We start from the raw sequence: 20,584 nt of genomic DNA, 5'->3' as shown, positions 1-20,584 counted from the left end.
ACGCTTCAAGAGATACCCCTCCACTTTAGGTGACAATCACAAGCCTGGGTCACCCAGACTTCTGACCCACCAGCTACAAATGGGGGCTTCCCATAGCCCCCTCCTTGGGTCTGATAATTTGCTAACACAAACTCCAAGAACTTGTAGAAATAGTTTCCTTACTAGACTACCTGTTTATTATCAAAGGATTCCAATCAGGAAGAGTCAGCTGGAAGAGTTGCTTGGGGCAAGGTGCGGGGAGACGGGACGGGGCTTCCATGCTCTCTCTGGCCTTGCAACCGCCCACCCCACCCCCAGTATCTCTCTGTGCTCACCAACCTGGAATCTCTCCAAACACTTTGGCTGGGGCTTCCCTGGTAGTCCAGTGGTTAAGACTTTGCACTTCCCATGCAGAGGGCACAGGTTCGATCCCTGGTCAGGGAAGTAGGATCCCACATGACGTGGTGGTGGTTGGGAATCCCCACACCACTCCCCCCACCCCCCGCAAAAAAAAATCGAAACTATTTGGTTGGAGTTCGGTTGAGGCATCTTTATATAGGCAAGATTGATTAAATTATGGGTCGTTAGTGATGGACTCAACCTCCATCTTCGCAGATGTGGAGGTGGGGCAGGGATGAAAATTTCAAGCCTCTAATCACATGGTTCTTCTGACTACTAACCCTCATCCTGAGGCTATTAAAGAGCCCCCAGGAGCTTCCCTGGTCTAGTAGCTAAGACTCCAAGCTCCCCATGCAAGGGGCCTGAGTTCAATCCCTGGTCAGGGAACTAGATCCCACATGCAGCTAATAGTTTGCAAGCTGTGACAAAGACCGATGATCCTACATGCCTCAACTAAGACCCAGGGCAGCCAAGTAAATAAAAGTCAATATTAAAAAAAGAAGAGCCCCAGTCAGCTTATTAGCATACAAAAAGACACTTATTGGGCTTCCCTGGTGGCTCAGAGGTAAAGAATCTGCCTGCCAATGAAGAAGATCAGGGTTCGATCCCTGATCTGGGAAGATCCCACCTGCTGTGGAGCAACTAGGCCTGTGTGCCACAACTACTGAGCCTGTGCCCTAGAGCCCGGAAGCTGCAACTCCTGAGCCCCTGTGCCACAGCTAGAGAAAAGCCTACACAGCAGCAGAGACCCAACACAGCCAAAAAGAGAAATAAATAGAAATAAATACAAATTTTAAGAAGACATATTGGAGATTCCAAAGGTTTTAGGAGTTATGTGCCAGGAAAGGGTGGAAAGCATAGAGAACAAATATATTTCTTCCTGTATCACACTGAGACATAGCTACACCCAAAGGATTGTGTTGTCTCCTGCAATCCAGTTGTGAAAGCTTGGGTGTGGCTTATACGTGTCTAATGCCCACTGCCTCCCCGAGGTGTACCCATCAGAGTTATGTGAACCTCTCTTCTTGGTATGTCTTGACAGGTATGCTGGCCCCATGGAGCGAGCCGGGGCGGAAAGCATTCTCACCAACCGCTCGGATGGGACGTTCTTGGTGCGGCAGAGGGTGAAGGATGCCGCAGAATTTGCCATCAGCATTAAGTAATTTCTTCTTTCCCTGGCCCGTTTCCCCTTGTGAGCTGAGCACTTCAGGTGCTTAGGATGTAACCATTTGGGTATTGTGTCCAGGGGCTCTGAAGAGCTCTAGTACCAGTCCTTTATGTCTCAGCACAGGAAGAGAACTCAGTGAGAGGCAAAGTGAGAGATAAGAAGTGACTTATTAGGATAGGATGCTTGTGAGGTTTACCAACGGGTGGGCCAGAAATGCTGTGCCCTAAGGACTCACCGGCCTACAATTTCATAAACCAAGGAAAAGTGGGGAGGGGGAAGAGAACTTCTTTGACTTTCTTGAATAGATAGATGTCATGCTTCCAGCATCAGCTCCTCCTCCCCCAGGTTGAGTAGAGGAGTTTTCTTGTCCCTGTGTGGTCCGCCAATTATTCTTCTTGTGTGCAGAGAGCATGTCCTAGGATTCATTAACTTACTGAGTTCACGGGGCAGGAAGTGGGGCTCATGCCACCATTTTTTTATTGTTTTGGGGCATGTCCCGAGCCTCTGTTACCTGGTTATGTGACTAAGCAAGGCTGCTTGGTTTTGTGGTTAAGCAAATCTTCTTTCTTGAGTAATCATTAACTTACAGGGGTCTCCCATATTTTTCTATTTACAATCCCCTAGTGGGATTGACTGTTTAATCACCTACTTTGTCCCTTTATTCTGTCCCTGTCAAGACGATTGACTACTGTACATTAACAATAGTCACTTTTTATTGAGCTTCTGTAGGGTCCTGTGTGTTTTTAATTTTTGTTTTTTATTTTTTTTTCATTGATTGGTAACCCACAGAAAAAAGATAAGCTTCTTAAGCAAGGCTCTAAGGGGACATTAAGCATATTCTTTGTTGTTGTTCAGTCGCTCTGTAGTTTCTGCCTCTTTGTGACCCCATGGACTGCAGCACACCAGGCTTCCCTGTCCTTCACCATCTCTCGGAGTTTGCTCCAACTCACGTCCATTGATCGGTGATGCCCTAAGAGGCAGAAATGCAGTCTGGACCCAAGTCTTGCGGACCCTGGCTGTCCTTCCTTTCTGTTTGTTTTGGGTGCAGCTTCTTTCTTGTGGTGACTCGTTTCCTTGTTGGTTTTTTCATTTTGTCTTGTGATGATAAGTGGGGCTTTCCCCATGGGTATCTTTGCTGCTTGGGTCTCCAGAGATTTTGCATTTGCTTCCGTTGGGAATCACCAACAAGTTTGCTTCTTTTTCAGATTAAAATAGTTTTGTTTAATTCCTTAGTTTCCCAGTCTATACAGGTGATTTAAATATAAATGCTAAACCCGTAAGAAGGTGAGGTTAAGGTGATGAATTCTTAAGTGTAACTTTTCTATTTTGAGTCTGAGACAAACAGACTCAAATGGTCCCTGCTGTGCTGATGGGTGGGGTTTTTCTAGAACACTTTTTCCGCCCTGAGGATGGAGCTTTTTGACTTGACAGTCCAGCCTTTTGAGATGAGGGTGGGTCTCAGTGCCAACTCTCTACCCAACAAGGACACAATAACTCATCTCATATTTCTATGTGATCAAGATGTACGCTCTAGGGAATCCCCTGGTGGTCCAGTTGGGGCTGCCCTGCCTGCAATGCGGGAGACCCAGGTTTGATCCCTTGGTCAACAAGACCCCCTGGAGAAGGAAATGGCAACTCACTCCAGTATTCTTGCCTGGAGAATTCCGTGGACCGGGGAGCCTGGTGGGCTACAGTCCATGGGGTCACAAAGAGTTGCACACAACTGAGCAGCTAACAGTTTTACTCTCCATGGTTAGGACTACTGAGGGCCCGAGTTGGATCCCTGGTTGGGGAACTGAGATCCTGCAAGCTGCATTGCACAGCCAAAATTGAATTGACACATACTTTTAAGTTTCATCCTCATTTTGTCCTTTGGGGGATTTCCCTTACTTTTTTTTTTTTTTAAGAGTTCAGCATTCTCTTCTCAGCATTTCTAGGTGTTTTTAGAAGTAGGAGATTTTTTTTGGTTATCTAGTTCTTCATGTAGACAGAACCTTTCCTGCCAATTCATGTCTCTTCCGGGTCCTTACTAGTCTGTGGTCTGCCATATTGGTGGAAATGAATTCCCCTCTCCTACATCCTTTAGATTCTATGGTCCTTTGTATTGGTGGAAGTGGAGATTTCATCCAATCTATTCTAGAAGGATGCCTTGCTTACAGAGTCCATTTGATTTCTAAACAACCTTAAGGAAGATGATTCCTATTACACAGGGGAAGAAATGAAGGCTTAGAACAGCAAAGTCTCCAGGGAAGGGATTCTGTAGGGTTCCAGTGGTCGCCCCTTCCCTCCAGTAGCCAAGTACCCTTCTTCCATGGTTGGGGGCGGGTATAGCCCGGGGCTGAGACACGATAGGAAATGGGCCTGAATTCCCCGACTCAGCTCTCAGGGACATCTTGCGCTCTTTCCCTGCATGCAGGTATAATGTTGAAGTCAAGCATATTAAAATCATGACATCAGAAGGACTGTACCGGATTACAGAGAAGAAAGCTTTCAGGGGGCTTACGGTAAGGGTCAATCTACCCCAACCCCAGTCTTTCAGAATCTAAGTTGGACCCTCTCTGAGGCTCCACCTTAGGACCCCTTTTCCTCCATCCAAAATAACCGCTCCAAGAGGCACTATGGAGCAACTGGCTTTAAACTTGTTTTTCTAATCACCAACAACGAGAATAACAATAATAACCACAGTAGCTGCAGTGGTCATTTGCAAAGCACTTGTTGAGTGCCAGACGTATTATCACTAGGACAGCAGGTCATTCGCTCAGCTCTGAGTTCCCATTTCACAGATGGGGGAAACTGAGGTTTAGTTCTCATCTGGTATCATAGAATGGCAGAGTCTCTGTTTTTGTCAGACATCAAGAGTTAGCTCTTTTTGCAAGGCAGAAATAGAGACACAGATATAGAGAACCAATGTATGGACACCAAGGTGGGAAAAGGGGAGTGGGATGGATTGGGAGATTGGGACTGACATGTATACACTAATATGTGTGAGACAGAAAACCAATGAGAGCCTGCTGCATAGCACAGGGAACTCTACTTAATTAATGCTCTCTGGTGACCTAAATGGGAGGGAAAGCCAAAAAAGAGGGGATATATATATATATATATATATATACACACACATAGAGCTGATTCATATTGCTGAATAGCAGAAATGAACACAACGTTGTAAAGCAGCTATACCCCAATTTAAAAAGATTTAGCTCTCCTTAATCTGTTTAATGACCATTTCATGGAGAATCCAGGGGCCTTTCAAGTGTTTTTGCTTCTATTTGTTGCCGTGCAATTTTGGACTATCTTTTAGACCTCTTAAGCCCATGGATAAGGCTCATGGATCCTACCCATGGTCTGTGGATCCTTGGGGAGCTTTGAATTGTCTGGAAAAAAATCTAGAATTTTGCATATATCTGTATTTTTTTTTTTTTTGAGGAAGGTGTCTCAAATTCCATTTGAGCTTCAAACAGATCCTTAACTCCCCCAAAAGTTAAGGACTATTCATTCATTCCACATACCTTTTTCTTCCCCAAACTTTTTATTCTGAAAATTTTTCCTCCCTCTATTTTTTTTTTATTTCTGAAAAATTACTGAGATGTTACTGGAATAGTGTCATGAATATCTGTGGGCCTTTCACCTGGTTTTACTGATTGGTTGTTAATATTCCTCTTTTGCTTTCTTTCTCTCCCTCTCTGCCTCTACACATGCACACACACACACACACACACACACACACTTATTTTGCACTATTTAGGAGTAATTCGCAGATATCAAGATCCTTCCTATAATTTAGTAAAATGGTACTGATGAACCTATTTGCAGGGCGGTATTAGAGACGAAGACATAGAGAGCAGACTTGTGGACAGAGTGGGGGAAGGAGAGGGTGGGACGAATTGAGAGAGTAGCATGGAAACATACACATTACCACGTGTGGTGTTATGCTAAGTCGCTTCAGTCGTGTCCAGCTCTTTACAACCCCATGGACTGTAGCCCACCAGGCTCCTCTGTCCATGGGATTCTCCAGGCAAGAATACTGGGGTGGGTTGCCATGCCCTCTTCCAGAACCATGTGCAAAATAGATAGCTAATGGGAAGTTGCTTTATAACACAGGGAGATCAACCCGGTACTCTGTGATGGCCTAGACAGGTGGGAAGGGGTAGAAGGGGGCAGGGAGATTCAAGAGGGCAGGGACATATGTACGCTTAGAGCAGATTCACGTTGTTGTATGGCAGAAACCAGCACACCATTGTAAACAATTATCCTCCAATTAAAAATAAATTTTAAAAATTCTTCCTATAAGTACTTCAGCATGCATTTCTGAAGAGCCAAGACAATTGTTTTCCCCTCACCACCGTATCCTTATCACGGTCAGGGAGTTGAACATTGATACAAAATTATTACCTAATACAGAACATTTTCCAAGCTCCCTGATGGCCCCAATTATGTTTATTACAGCCTTTTCGTCCCCAGGATGTAATCAGGGGAATCACCCATTGCATTCATCTCCTTCGTGTGTCTCTTAATTTTCGAGAGCTCCCCAGTCTTTTATTTATTTCTTTGGTCTTTCATGATGTTGACGTTTTTTGTCTGTTTGTTTTCCAAGTGAGAGAATGTGTTAATCCAACAAAAATGAAATAAACAACCAGAGTTTTGAGTGTTTTTTCACACTTGTAATGAACTGGAAAAAGGTTTCAATTACATAAAACAACTATATTCTGTTAAAAAAAAAAAAAGCCACTCCCATCACCCATGACATTGGCATTTTTAAAAATAATTAAATGTACTTATTTTTAATTGAAAGATAATTGCTTTATAGTATTGTATTGGTTTCTGCCAAACATCGGGCTTCCCTGATAGTTCAGTTGGTAAAGAATCTGCCTGCAATGCAGAAGGCCCCGGTTCAATTCCTGGCTTGGGAAGATCTGTTGGAGAAGGGATAGGCTACCCACTCCAGTATTCTGGCCTGGAGAATTCCATGAACTGTACAGTCCCTTGGGTTGCAAAAAGTCAGACACAACTGAGCGACTTTCATACGTTCACAAAGAGACCAGCTTTTGGCTGCCACACTCTATCCCTTGTCCTAGGACTGAATTCTGGATCTGTCCTTTTCTAGCTGTGTGACCCTGGATGAGCCTTCTCTGTGACTCAGTTTCTCCATCTATAAAATAGGGGACTCATCAATGTATTTACCTCCCATGATTATTAAGAGATTTAAAAAAATATTTATTTTTTAAAACTGAAAAAAAAAAAAAAACTGGGGCTGGGTCTTCATTACTGTGTGGGCTTTTCCCTACTTGCCCCAGGTAGGGGCTAGACTCTAGTTGAGGTGCGCAGGCTTCTCCTGGTGGTGGCTTCTCTTGCTGCAGCGCATGGGCTCTAAGGCTCGTGGGCTTCAGTAGTTGCGGCTCATGGGATCAGCATTTGCAGCTCCTGGAGTCTAGAGCACAGACTCAGTAGTCGTGGTGCAGGGATTTCAGTGGCATGTGGGATCCTCCTGGATCAGGGATGGAACCCATGTCTCCTGCACTGGCAAGCAGACTCTACTACTCAGCCACCAGAGAAGCCCCTAAATATTTATTTTTAATTAGTGGATAATTGCTTTACAATGTTGTGTTGGTTTCTGCGATACAATAATGTGAATCAGCCATAAATATACATATATCTCCTCCCCCTTGAGCCTCCCTTCCACCCCTCTAGGTTATTAAGAGATTTTGATGATGTGTGGTTGCACACTGACCAGCACACAGTAGTTGCTTAATAAATAGCATTTATTATTATTACAATTATTTGTAAAAATAGAGCTCTTGACACCCAGAGGGTGGGGTGGGGGGGGGGTTGGTTTTGGTGAATTGGTTGCCAAGCAAGTTGATTCTTTGGTAAGTTTATCATGAAACAAACTGGATATTAGGAGAACTGTCTTAAGACAATGTGATTTCTTCCCCATAAAATGGTCCTGGCCTCTGGGAAGGGAGTGAGCTCCCTGTCATGGGGAGCTTTCAAGGAGTCTGTTGCCAGGGAGTGCAGAAGAGGGGCCTGTTTCACACAAGGAGTAGGGTGTGGTTCCTTCCAGCTCTGCCTCCCTCTCTTGCGGGCTGGCCCTCTGGAAGAGCATCTGTCCTGCTGCTCTCTTTCTAGGAGCTGGTGGAATTCTACCAGCAGAACTCTCTGAAGGATTGCTTCAAGTCGCTGGACACCACTCTGCAGTTCCCCTTCAAGGAGCCCGAGAGGAGAGCCATCAGCAAACCAGCAGGTAGGAGGCCTGCAGCCGGGGGCCCGCAGTGCCAGCTCCTTCCCGTTGTGGAGGGAACGTGCGGGGATGCGGAGGACATTGCTTCCAGTGGGCGTGGAGACGTCCTCTCGGTGAAAGAGCCTGAACTCCTTCCCACTTCCAATTTGTCCCTTTGCTCCTGAGAGATCTGCATATCCATTTGTTTGGATGAAAGGGGTTACTTTCGCATTTGGGAAATGAGGATACAAGAAACCAGAAGGGTGCTCATCTGTATCTTTTAAGCCTTTAATTTTGTATTAATATCAGGCATTAATCAGTATCGATAACCTTCTCCTGGGCTTCCCTGGTAGCTCAGATGGTGAAGAATCTGCCTGCAATGCAGGAGACCCGGGTTCCATCCCTGGGTCGGGAAGAGCCCCTGGAGAAGGGAATGGTTACCCACTCTAGTATTCTTGTTGGGATAATCCCATTGATAGAGGAGCCTGGCAGGCTACAGTCCATGGGGTCATACAGAGTCAGACACGACTGAGTGACTAAGACAACAATAAACTTTTTCCCCACAGAAAGGCAAGATCTTTAGCACACTCTTACTTCTGTTTTCCTTTGTATAGCTTACTCACCTGGTTTGTTGAAATTTTCTGGACTGTTGGCTATGGTTGAAAACAATCATGCCTTACATTTTAGGAATTCTTTCTTCACCATTGCATTTCAGTTTGCAAAGTTGTTATCAAGCATTATTTAAACTGTCTGCATTTCTTATTTTCCATGTTTTCCTTTATTTTTAAAATTCCTTATTCTGATTCAAACTTTATTTTGCTGGAGTGCATTCTGGAGTACATTTAGTGGAAAAGTCACATGGGTGGTGGAGTTTCTGAATTCTTACCTGTCCAAAAAAATTTTTTAAGATGGATTTAAAAATCAATTATTAAAAAATAAATAAATAAATAAAAATAAAAATCAATTATTGTTCAAATGTTTGCCAATAAAATAACAATTCCCCACTGAAAAAGCTATATTTTTGATAAAGCAACAGCAGCACAACATCAGGATTCTAAGATGAAAATTGTCATTATTCTCATCACCCAATCAGATGTTTCTGTCTGCACATTTCTTGTTGGAAAATATATTCAATCAGCCTATCTGCAGAAATACTACAAACTAGTTTTCTACAATATCACTTAATATTGTACTTTGAGAAGTTTTCCTGTGTCCCTTTCCCCCTTGTTTATCTTTCTCTCTCTTTTTCTTTTCTTGTTTCTTTGTTTATTTATTTGGCTGTGCTGGGTCTTAGTTCGGCACATGGGATCTTCCATCTTCATTGTGACATCCAGGATCTTTTTAGTTGTGACATGCAGGATCTTGAGTTGTGGCATGCGAACACTTAGTTGTGACATGTGGGATCCAGTTCCCTGTCCAAGGATTGAACCTGGGCCCCCTGCATTGGGAGCACAGAATCTTAACCACTGGGTCACCAAAAGAAGCCCCTGTCCTTCTCTTTTTTAACCCTTAGACCTCCTTAGTATAATTAATATTATCTAGAATGAAAATTTCCACATCTTTCTTCTGTTTCTCTTACTATGAATATATGTGTGTTTGTTAGTTGCTCAGTCATGTCTAATGCTTTGTGACCCCATGGATTCTAGCCCAGCAGGCTCCTCTGTCCATGGAATTTTCCAGGCAAGAATACTGGAGTGGGTTGCCATTTCCTCCTCCAGGGGATCTTCCCGACTCAGGGTCTCCTGCATTGCAAATAGTTCTTTACCATCTGAGCCACCAGGAAAGCATGAATAGACACAAAACATTTAAAAGATCATATATGGTATTCTCTTCTAAATTTGCACGCTGGTTGGGCTGGAAGAATGATTCTGGGAAGACAGCTGTATTCCCTCAGAACACAGGGCACCCAACACTCAGTGGAAAGAAGCACTGAGGGGTCCTTTATCCCAGCGCATTCTCCTGAGAGCATGGTCCTCTGCAGGTGGTGGGCGGGCGGGGGGGCTCTAATCGAGGCTGTTTCCCATGTCTGCTCTCTGCCTTACAGCCGGGAGCACCAAATACTTTGGCACGGCCAAAGCCCGCTATGACTTCTGCGCCCGGGACCGATCAGAGCTGTCCCTCAAAGAGGGCGACATTATCAAGATCCTTAACAAGAAGGGGCAGCAGGGCTGGTGGCGAGGGGAGATCTACGGCCGGGTGAGTTGGGGCGGGGCTCAGCAGTCACAGTGGGGCTGTCCTGGATGGTGGACTGGAGAGGGTGGGCAGGGGGGCGTACCTGGTTGGAAAGGAGGAAGGGACAGAGATTTCATGTATGCATCTTGCAGTTATTTATTGAGCACCTACTATGTGCCCTTCTGCTGGGTGCACAGGAGGCACTGCCCTATGAAACTCATAGTCTAGTGGGAAGTGTAGAACTGTGAGCATGCCCTCATAAGAGTGAGTGGTCAAGATTGAGATGGGGATTCGTGAGGCACCTTGGGAGCCCCCGGGGAACCCCTGACTCACCCTGGATGAGGTCAGGACACCTTCTGAGAGGCAAGCTGATCACTGAGGGATGAGTAAAGTTAGCCAGGTAAAAAGGTCACAGTGGGGGTGGGGAGGGGGACCAGTGTGGGAAACTATTGCAAACAAACCATCATGTGCAAAGGCCCTGGGGTGAGAGAGTGAGTGGCATGTTTGGGGGAACCTGAAGGGAGGAGTTTGTCTGTCTTATTCACTTCAGTGTCACCAGTGCCTGGAACACAGACTGTCACATAGTAGTTGCTCAATATTTGTTGAATGCATGAAGAGGCAGACCAACTACTTTTGCCTTCTGTGTTCTTTGCCTGCATTTGGACTTTCAGGAGGGAACTCAAATTTTCTCAGAAAACTTTGCTTCCCTTTGCTTCTTATTGTTGTCTCACAAAGGCAGAGAGTCTTCTTTATTTCAGCTGCTGATGAATTTCTAGTCTCCAGCATATTGCCCTTGCTTGTATCAGTTTCTCAAAAAATACTTGTTGAATGAAGATAAGGAGAGTGGTTAGGAGCTTGGATTCTACCAGAGGGAAACATGAAAAGTGACCTCTGGAAAATTGCTTAGGAGAACAGTTTTAGGAACCATAGAGGGTAAATTTATTGTGCAATGGAGGACAAATAGGGTGTGAAGGAGACTTCTGGGGTGTTTACGAAGGTCTGGGCTATAAAGAATTCATCCACCCACTCATCCATCCATTGTTCTATCCATCCATCCATCCATCCATCCACCCACCCATCCACCCACCCATCCACCCACACATCCATCCATCCATCATTTTGTCCATCTGTACATTGTTCATTATTACACCCATCCATCCTTTGTTCATCCATCCATTCATTCCATCCATCCATCTTTCCAGCATCCATCCATCATTCCATTCATCCATCCATCCATCATCCATCCATCTATCTTTTCAATATTTATTACGTATCTACTGTGTTCCAGGAACTATTCTAGATTTTTGGAACTCAGTGATGAATAAGACAGACAAAAATCCCTGTCCTGTTGTAGTGAAGGGAGGGGGAACAGAGAACAAGTCTATAAATAAGTAACATATGTAATCAATTAGATGGTGAAAAGTGTTATGGAAAAGTAGTAAGTGGGGGTAAAGAGTGTCAGGATGGGTGAGGTTTGCAGGCCTTAAATAGGATGGTTACAAGTCCTTATGGATACGGTGACACGTGAGTAAAGGACAGGAGGAGGTACAGATGGTCAGCCGAGGGTGTGTCTGGAGGAGGTACTTCCTGCGGTGGGAGATGGGACAGGTGCAAAGGCCCCGAGGCAGGAGGAAACCTGGCTGGTGTGTCAAGGAGCAGCGGGAGGATGGGCAGAGAGGCCGCCCTGACTGCTTCCCTGTCTCTTTCCAGGTTGGCTGGTTCCCCTCCAACTATGTGGAAGAGGACTATTCTGAGTACTGCTGAGTCTTGGCACATTGGCAGAGAGATGAGAGATTCCAGGCTCCAAGCCCAGGATGAACAGGCAGTGGGGCCAGGAGCTGGGACAGATCCTGGCGGGCTGAGAGTCTGCAATGGACTGTGGAGGGGTAGTGTCCAGCTGGCGGGGCTCCAGGGATGATGCCCTGCCATGGTTAATTTATAACACATGGATTTCCTCTTGGGTCCCCTTGAGAAGGTGGGGCTCCAGGCAACAACCACTTTCAAAAAATGATGGATGGATGGACGGTGTCAGACCTGCAAGGGGAATGATGGGAGAGGGAGTCGGGAGAGACACAAGCCCCTCCACTGACTCCTGCTTTCCAGTCCTACCACCTTTCTCTGTCACTTAAAGTAAGACCTCGAAGACTCAGAGGATGAACTTATGGTTGCCAGTGGGGTGGGATGGTGGAGGGAGGATGGGGAGGAAGGGATAGTTAGGGAGTTTGGGATGGGTATGTACACACTGCTATATTTTAAATGGATAACCAACAGGGACCATGGAACTCTGCTCCTCAAGGTTACATGGCAGCCTGGCTGGGAGGCGAGTTTGGGGGTGAATGGACACATATGTATATATGGCTGGGTCCCTTCACTATTGACTCAAAACTATCACAACATTGTTTGTTAATTGGCTATACCCAAATAGAAAATAAAAAGTTTAGAATATAGAAACAAATAAGGCCTGAAATCTGGAAATGGGGCTCCTATGTGGCAGGAAAGAATTTTACATTCACAGATTGTTCAGTGACCCCAGGGACTGCAGTGCGTCAGGCTTCCCTGTCCTTCACCATCTCCTGGAGTTTGCTCAAATTCATGTCCATGGAGTCGGTGATGCCACCCAACCACTTCATGCTCTACTGTCCCCTTCTTCTCCTGCCCTCAATCTTTACAGCATCAGGGGCTTTTCCCATGAGTCAGATCTTCATTACAGAAGGCCAAAGTATTGGAGCTTCAGCTTCAGTATCAGTCCTTCCAGTGCGTATTCAGGGTTGATTTCCTTTAGGATTGACTGGTTTGATCTCCTTGCTGTCCAGAGTCCAAGACTCTTGCTCAAGAATCTTCTCAAGCACCACAATCTGAAAGCAAAAATTCCTCGACACTCAGCCTTCTTTATGGTCCGACTCTCACGTCTGTGCATGACTTCTGGAAAAACCGCAGCTTTGACCTTATGGACCTTTGTCGGCAAAGGTTGCTTTACAATGTTATGTTAATTTCTACTCTACGGCAAAGTGAATCAGCTATGTGTACACACATACCCCCTCTTTTTTTGGATTTCCTTCCCGTTTAGGTCACCACAGAGCATCGTGTAGAGTTCCGGTGCTGTCCAGCAGGTTCTCATTAGTTACCTATTTTATACACAGTATTGTCAGCGTATATATGTGAGTCCCAGTCTCCCAAATCATCCCGCCCTCCCTCCTTTCCCCCTTGGTGTCCACATGTCTCTTCTCTGCATCTATGTCTTTGTTTCTGTTTTGGGACTATGTTCATCTATACCATCTTTCTGGATCCCACATAAATGTGTTAATACACAGTATCTATTTTTCTCTGTCTGACTTACTTCACTCTGTATAGAGAGTGAAGGGCTCCAGGTCCATCCACGTCAAACATATGGGACACTTGACAAATTTGCTGTCATCCTTGCACGGGGCTGTTCCAATTTTAGTATTTGTGCTGCCGAAGTGAGCACCAGAATCTTTCCTTAGGCTTTTGAAAGCCCGGAAGTCACATCTTTGGTAGATTTCCTGAAGGAATAAAAAAAAAAATCTGTCACCTTAGGCTGAGTGTTGCTGCTGTTAACAAATGATTTCTCATCTCAACGTCGCATAATTCTTTCATGCACTGGCCTCAACTCTGCTGAAGAAGAAGCTTCTGGAAGGAGAAGGTGCTGCAGCCTTGGGATGTGCCAGGCTTGTGGCAGGAGTGAGAGAGAAATGACTGGACCACCCAGTGGTTTCCTCATATTTCTTCTTGGGAATGAAAAGAAGATATCTCATTGGCCAGAGCAGCATCAGTTGGCAAAGATTTAGTCCTCAACCAGGGAGAAGCAGTGCCTACTTGGAATAAAATCAGAACCTGCTAGAAAGCCCTTTCTATCATTCATTCATTAATTCATTGATTTATTCACTCACTTTTGTGATAAGAAGGAATCCATGACGCTGACTATATTTGAAGATGGGTTCTTTAAAGAGCTAATTAAGTTAAAGTGATGTCATTAGGATGGACCCTAAGTCAATGTGACTAGTGTCTTTCTGAGGATTGGGACGCACCATCAATACCATCAACAGATGAATGGCTAAAGACGTACACACAAACACACACACACTGGAATACTGCTCAGCCATAATACAAAAGAAATCTTGTCATCTGCAGCAACGTGGGTGGACCTAAAGATAATCATACTAAGCAAAGTGAATCAGAAAAAGACAAATACTGTATGATATCACTTATCCGTGGAAACTAAAAAAAAACAACAACATACAATTATTTATTTACAAAATAGAAACAGATTCATAGATTTTAAAGACCTGTGGTTACCAAAAGGGAAAGGCAGGAGGGTGAGATAAATTAGGAGTATGAGATTCATGTCTACACACTATATAAAAGAGGCAAACAATAAGGACCTACTCTATAGTATAGGCAACTATGCTCAATATCTTGTAACAATCTATATGGGAAGAAATCCGAAAAAAAAAAAGGATGTAAAACTGAATCGCTTTGCTATGACTACTGGAAAAACCATAGCCTTGACTATATGGACCTTTGTTAGCAAACTGCTGTCTTTGCTTTCGAACACACTGAGTTTGTCATAGCTTTCCTGCCATAAATGGCTTAATTAAACCACACAAATGGATTGTCTCACAGTTCTGGGGACCAGAAGTTCAAGATCAATGTGTCAGCAGGGGGCTGTTGTCCCTCTGAAGATGGTGGAGAGAAATCTGTTTCAGGCATCTCTCTCTCTCACCCCTTCTTGCCTTGTGGGAGCACAACCCCAGTGTTCACACAGCATCCTACTCGTGAGCAAGTGTCCAATCTCTCCCTTGTGGGGAATTCCCTGGTGGTCCAGTGGTTAGGACTCCATGCTTTCACCGCCAAGGACCAGAGTTCCATCCTCAGTTTGGAAAGTAAGATTCTGCAAGCCATGAGGTGAAAACAAGAACAAAAACAAAAAATTTCTCCCTTCTATAAGGACACTGGCTTCCCTATGGCTCAGTTGGTAAAGAATCTGCCTGCAATGCAAGAAACATGGGTTCTATTCCTGGGTCGGGAAGATCCCCTGGAGAAGGAAATGGCAACCCACTCCAGGATTCTTGCCTGGGAAATCCCATGGACAGAGGAGCCTGCAGCCCTGCAGGAGGGCTATAGTCCATGGGGTCACAAAATAGTCAGACATGACTTAGCAACTAAACCACCATAAGGACACCAATCTAACTGGATTAAGGGTCCCCCTTACTCCAGTGTGGCCTCAAATTAACTCATTATATCTGCCAAGGTCCTATTTCTAGATAAGGTCACACTCTGAGATCCTGGGTGTTAGGTCTCTATTTGGGGGGGGAGCAGTCAATGCAAATGGCAGCCCACTCCAGTGTTCTTGCCTGGAGAATCCCAGGGACAGCAGAGCCTGGTGGGCTGCCGTCTATGGGGTCGCACAGAGTCAGACACGACTGAAGCGACTTGGCAGCAGCAGCAATGCAATTTAACCCATAACACACGTGATGGATATAAAGGCCCTTGTGATGAAACAGACACGTAACAGGCCAAGCAGGTGCACTGACTGTCATGAAGAAACACAGCCCCCCAAATACACAGACAGGCAAATACAGCAAATAGACTGGAAAGCAGGCGTGCAGGTGGACACAGAAAGGAACTGCCCACATCTGATGGCAAGCTGACATCTCTAGGGATGCACACAGATATCCTCCCCTCATTGCACCAGGCCAACAGATCTCAGACCCCAAATACTCCCCTCCCCAAATACCAAAACTGACTGAAATAAGATCAGAAACGCCCACACAGAGGTGCAAAAATACTGACACCCGCTTTCAACTGGCAATTCAGAGGTGCACCTGTCAAACTGATTTATAAAGATAGGTGCGGAGACATATGTCTACTCAGCCAGGTGCAGAAACACACCCCAAGCACACACCAGATGGTCCCCGAAACAAGCAGACAGACTGACAGATACAACACCCTCAAACAATACACCCTGCCCTGGGAACTTACTCAGATGAAGACATCCACAGGTGAAAGTCGTGGGCAGACTTCAAACATAATCAGACATATATCCATTGGATCAAACAAGTACATTTATAAACATCACAAAAGATGGCCAACAAGCACATGAAAAGATATTCGCTGTCACTAATTATTAGAGAAATGCAAATCAAAACTACTGTGAGGCATAACCTCACACTGATCAGAATGCGTGTGTGATAAGTAGCTTCAATCAGGTCCAACTCTTTGCAACCTTATGGACCGTAGACCTCCAGGCTTCTCTGTCCATGGGATTTCCCAGGCAAGAATACTGGAGTGGGCTGCCGTTTCCTTCTCTAGGGGATCTTTCTGATCAGACCCACGGATCCAACCTTTGTCTCTTATGTCTCCTGCAGTGGCAGGTGGGTTCTTTACCACTAGCGCCACTTGGGAAACCCAAAGCCATCCGGCCAGAATGGCCATCATCCAAAGGGAAAAACAAAACAAAACAAAACCTGTAAAGATTACACACACATTACAAATGCAGATAGCCCCAAATTAAGCCACGCCTGCCCTCTGGTGGACATTGGGAATAGTGCACCAACCTCCTTGAGCGAGAGCTTGGCTTGGGGAAGCAGAGAGCAGGGTGTGTGTATGCGTGGGTCTGTATATGTGTGCGTGTGTGTGTGTGTGTGTGTGCACGCGCTTGTTCACAAGCCTGCTTATATGAGCCCAGGTTTGAACAACAGAAAGAGCCCTTGATACTTTTGGCCCTGCGGTATCATTACTCTGCCCAGAGGTACCCTCAATCCCACCCTCAACTCATTCACCCAGAAGTATAGGGACGGGATCCATAGAGGTCTCATGTCAGAGTCGTTGGACACGAACACTCACAGCTTCACGTGGCCAGGTTGGGGCAAGAGGGAGAAACACAGAGTTGGAGGAGCCTAGAGGAATGAGCTTCCGGGAAGGAGAGGTTGGATCTAGGTCTTTGGAGGATAAGCCTGTGTTTAAGGGCTTCCCAAGTGGCTCAGATGATAAAGAATCTGCCTGCAATGCAGAAGACCTGGGTATGATCCCAGGGTGGGGAAGATCCCCTAGAGAACGAAATGGCAACCCACTCCAGTATTCTTGCCTGGAGAATTCCATGGACAGAGGAGACTGGCAGGCTACAGTCCATGGTGTTGCAAAGAGTTGGACACAACTGAGCCACTAACTCTAATTATACTGTTGAAAAGGCACCTGCTGTAGGTGCAGTGGGCTCTGCCCAGAACATTTTACTCTGACACAAAGGCTCTTCCTAATTCTTTAATCCCTTCCAGGGCTCAGCTTGTGCTGTTGAATTAGTACCCTGTATCTCTTGGAAGAGAAATATTAAAGCCAAAGAAATGACTTTCTAATGGTGGAATGCCAATGAAGTCAGGCACAGGGCATTTTTTCTTTCGTTTTGAACCTAGTTTATTGAGGTATGGTTGACATATTAATATAAAAATTGTACACATTGAGTGTATACATAGCGATGAGTTTGGGGATACATATCCACACTGGTAGCTCAGATGGTAAAGAATTTGCCTGCAATGCAGGAGACCTGAGTTTGATCCCTGGGTAGGGAAGATGCCCTCGAGAAGTAAATGACAACCCACTCCAGTATTCTTGCCTGGAAAATCCCATGGACAGAGGAGCCTGTCAGGCTACAGTCCATGGGGGTCGCAAAGAGTCAGACACAGACGAGTGACTAACACGCACTCTCATCCTCCTACAAATACACCACCACTATCTAGGCCATAAACATCTTCATCACCTCCCAAAATTGACTCCTGCGGTGGATTTCCATGTTGGGTTCCTATCACATTTCATGGGGACTGTTGACTTGATGAAAGCCTGTCCTCGGCGACTCAGGACAACGTTTGAGAGGAAGCAGGAACGGCTCCGGCCCTGCGAAATCTTTTTGCGCTGTGTCCCAGCTTCAACGATTTGAAGCTGTGTGCTGCCCTCTAGTGGCCATGGCGGATTCTAAACTTTCTACCTCTGTGACCAGGCTGGAAGGGCGGACTCTACACCAGGCTTACAAGTTTGAGCTTTGGGATTTCCCTGGTGGTACGTGCAAAGGGCTTCCTTGCGGGCTCAGACGGCAAAGAATCTGACTGCAATGCGGGAGACCTGAGTTCGATCCCTCGGTTGGGAAGATCCCCTGGCGAAGGGAATGGCAACCCACTCCAGTATTCTTGCCCGGAGAATTCCGTGGACAGAGGAACCTGGCAGGCTACAGTCCACGGGGTCACAAAGAGTCGGACTCGACTGAGGCACTAACATACAGTGCATAAGAATCCTCTAGCCAGTGCAAGGGTCACAGTTTCGATCCCTAGTCCAGGAATATTCCACATGCTGTGGGGTAACTAAGCCTGGAAGCTACAACTACTGAACTACTGAAGCCGGCTCTCTGGAGTCGGTGAACTGCGTAAGAGAAGCCACTGTAATGAGAGGCCCATCCACCATATCTACAGAGTAAACCCTGCTTGCCACAACAAGAGTGCCCCCATAGCAACGAAGAGCCGGTGGACCACATTTAAAAAAAAAAAGACCCAGCTCAGCCAAAAAATGTTGTAAAAAAGGTTGAGCTTCAAGCTGCAGGAGGACTGAGTCATGGAGAAAGGGAATTTATTCAGTGGATGCTGGTATGGCATTTTATCCTTGTCACAGCTTATTTCAAGTCGTTAGTATCATCATGTTCATTGACTTTTGTAAAGGTCTCCCCAATTTCCAATCCATTCTGCAAAAGCACAATCAATATCATATAACTCAGGCACCAAACTGAATCCTTAGGATGAGCCATTGAACCTTATGTAATTTCCATTATTCTTCTTGTTCTGGCCACACTGACCTCTGTAAACTGGAAGGGGCAGGAGATGAGGCTGAGCAAAGATGTGACCTCAGCTTGAGTTTACTTAGAAACTAGCTTCATGGAGGAAAAGGATGTAGAGTCGCAGGGCAGAGAGTGTCTTGATGGTGTTGGGTGGTTATTATCGATCAGACAGCAGGGAAGTCATCTCGGACTTTTGAACTGAGACCCCAAATGAATTGGAGAGAGTGCACCATGGAAAAACGAGGAGGAAAAAACTGTGTGTTTTATACAGAGGAAATGAAAAGTGAAAAGACTCTGAGGAGATTGTTGAGTCAGTACCCTGTATTTCCTGGATGAGAAATGCATTTAGCCAAAGGAATGACTCTCTAACAGTGGAATTTCAGGCAATGAAGTCAGATGTAGGACAGAGTTTCTTCTTCTTCTTCTTCTTTTTTTTTTTTTAAAAAACCACTATATGGAGGTATGAAGAATGAGTTTGGTGAAATCAAGAACTAGTAATAAGGCCAAAGTGGCTGAAATAGAGAAAAGAGAGAAGAGGTTGGCAGAGACAGACTGTGATGGAAACTTGGGATTTTTTTCTAACTTTGATGGGAAGCTGCTGTTTCTACATATATTTGTGTTCTGTACAAAAGTGCTTTGTTAGGGGGACAAGGGGAGATCAAAACTCATCCTGAGTTAAGCTTCAAGTTTGAAGATTTGTAAAAATTTATAATATTTTATTGTGGTAAATATACATAATATATTCACACCATGGCTTGGATCCAAGTTTGGTTGGGTAACAGATTGTGGTTGCTGTTGTTTGGTTGCTAAGTTGGGTCTGACTCTTCACAACCCCATGGACTGCAGCACCCCAGGCTTTCCTGTCCTTCACTATCCCCCAGAGTTTTCTCAAACTCATGTCCTTTGAGTTGGTGATGCCATCCAACTGTCTCATTCTCTATTGCCCCCTTCTCCTTTTGCCTTCAGTCTTTCCCAGCATCAGAGTCTGATGCTGAAGCTGTAATACTTTGGCCACTCAAGGTGAAGAGCTGATCTGTTATTATGTAACAGATAGATAGAGCATATTTTGCATATCCACCCATCTGTTGACAGATATTTGGGCTATTTCCACTTTTTAGCTTTCGGGAATAGTGCTTCTATGAGTGTTTTTTACATTTAAATGGCTGAAGAGGGAATTCTCCGGCAGTCTAGCAGTTAGTACTCAGCACTTTCACTGCAGGGGGCGTGGATTCGATGACTGAGAGGGGAACTAAGATCCCACAAGTCGCGTGGTTCAGCCAAAAAGTAAGAAAATGGTTGAAGAAAATCAAAACAAGAACAATATTTCACGACATATGAAAAATCTCTGCCCTTGGGATTTCCCAGGCAAGAATACTAGAATGGGTTGCCATTTCCTCCTCCAGGGGATCTTCCTGACCCAGGGATAGAACCTGTAACTCCTGCATTACAGGCGGATTCTTTACCAACTGAACCACTAGGGAAGCCTAATAATACATATGTACATGGATGTAGATGTGTGTGGTGTATTGTAATAGTGATAATATAGCTGATACATGTTTACTGTGTATTTTGTTACTCTAAGTGCTTTGTCTAAGTACTATGTCACTTCATTGAGTCTCTATGATTACTATTTGAAGTAGACATGTATATTTTTTAAATTAATTTTTAATCGGAGTATAGTTGATGTATAATATTTCAGGCATACAGCAAAATGATTCAATAATTCCTCCATCTGTCTATCTCTGCATCATATTCTTTTTCAGATTGTCTTCCTTTAAAGATTATATTACAAGATATTGAATATAGTTTCCTGTGC

General features: G+C 45.0%; 1 protein-coding gene and 1 non-coding gene across 2 annotated transcripts in view; both read left to right on the top strand.

Moving 5' to 3' along the window:
• Positions 1 to 11,954, top strand: part of VAV1 (vav guanine nucleotide exchange factor 1) — a 62,656-nt gene extending 50,702 nt beyond the window's left edge. The window contains exons 23-27 of the mRNA XM_043911767.1: positions 1,421 to 1,537; positions 3,963 to 4,050; positions 7,673 to 7,787; positions 9,808 to 9,959; positions 11,646 to 11,954. Of these exons, the coding sequence (XP_043767702.1) occupies positions 1,421 to 1,537; positions 3,963 to 4,050; positions 7,673 to 7,787; positions 9,808 to 9,959; positions 11,646 to 11,699 (526 nt within the window). The 3' untranslated portion in view covers positions 11,700 to 11,954. The remainder of the gene's footprint in view (positions 1 to 1,420; positions 1,538 to 3,962; positions 4,051 to 7,672; positions 7,788 to 9,807; positions 9,960 to 11,645) is intronic.
• Positions 351 to 423, top strand: TRNAG-UCC. The gene has a single exon. It is a non-coding gene; the product is annotated as a tRNA-Gly (tRNA).
• Positions 11,955 to 20,584: the final 8,630 nt, after the last annotated feature.

This window comes from Cervus elaphus, chromosome 9, assembly GCF_910594005.1.
Source record: "Cervus elaphus chromosome 9, mCerEla1.1, whole genome shotgun sequence".
Taxonomy (NCBI): Eukaryota; Metazoa; Chordata; class Mammalia; order Artiodactyla; family Cervidae; genus Cervus; species Cervus elaphus.
This window is presented reverse-complemented; position numbering and strand designations above follow the sequence as displayed.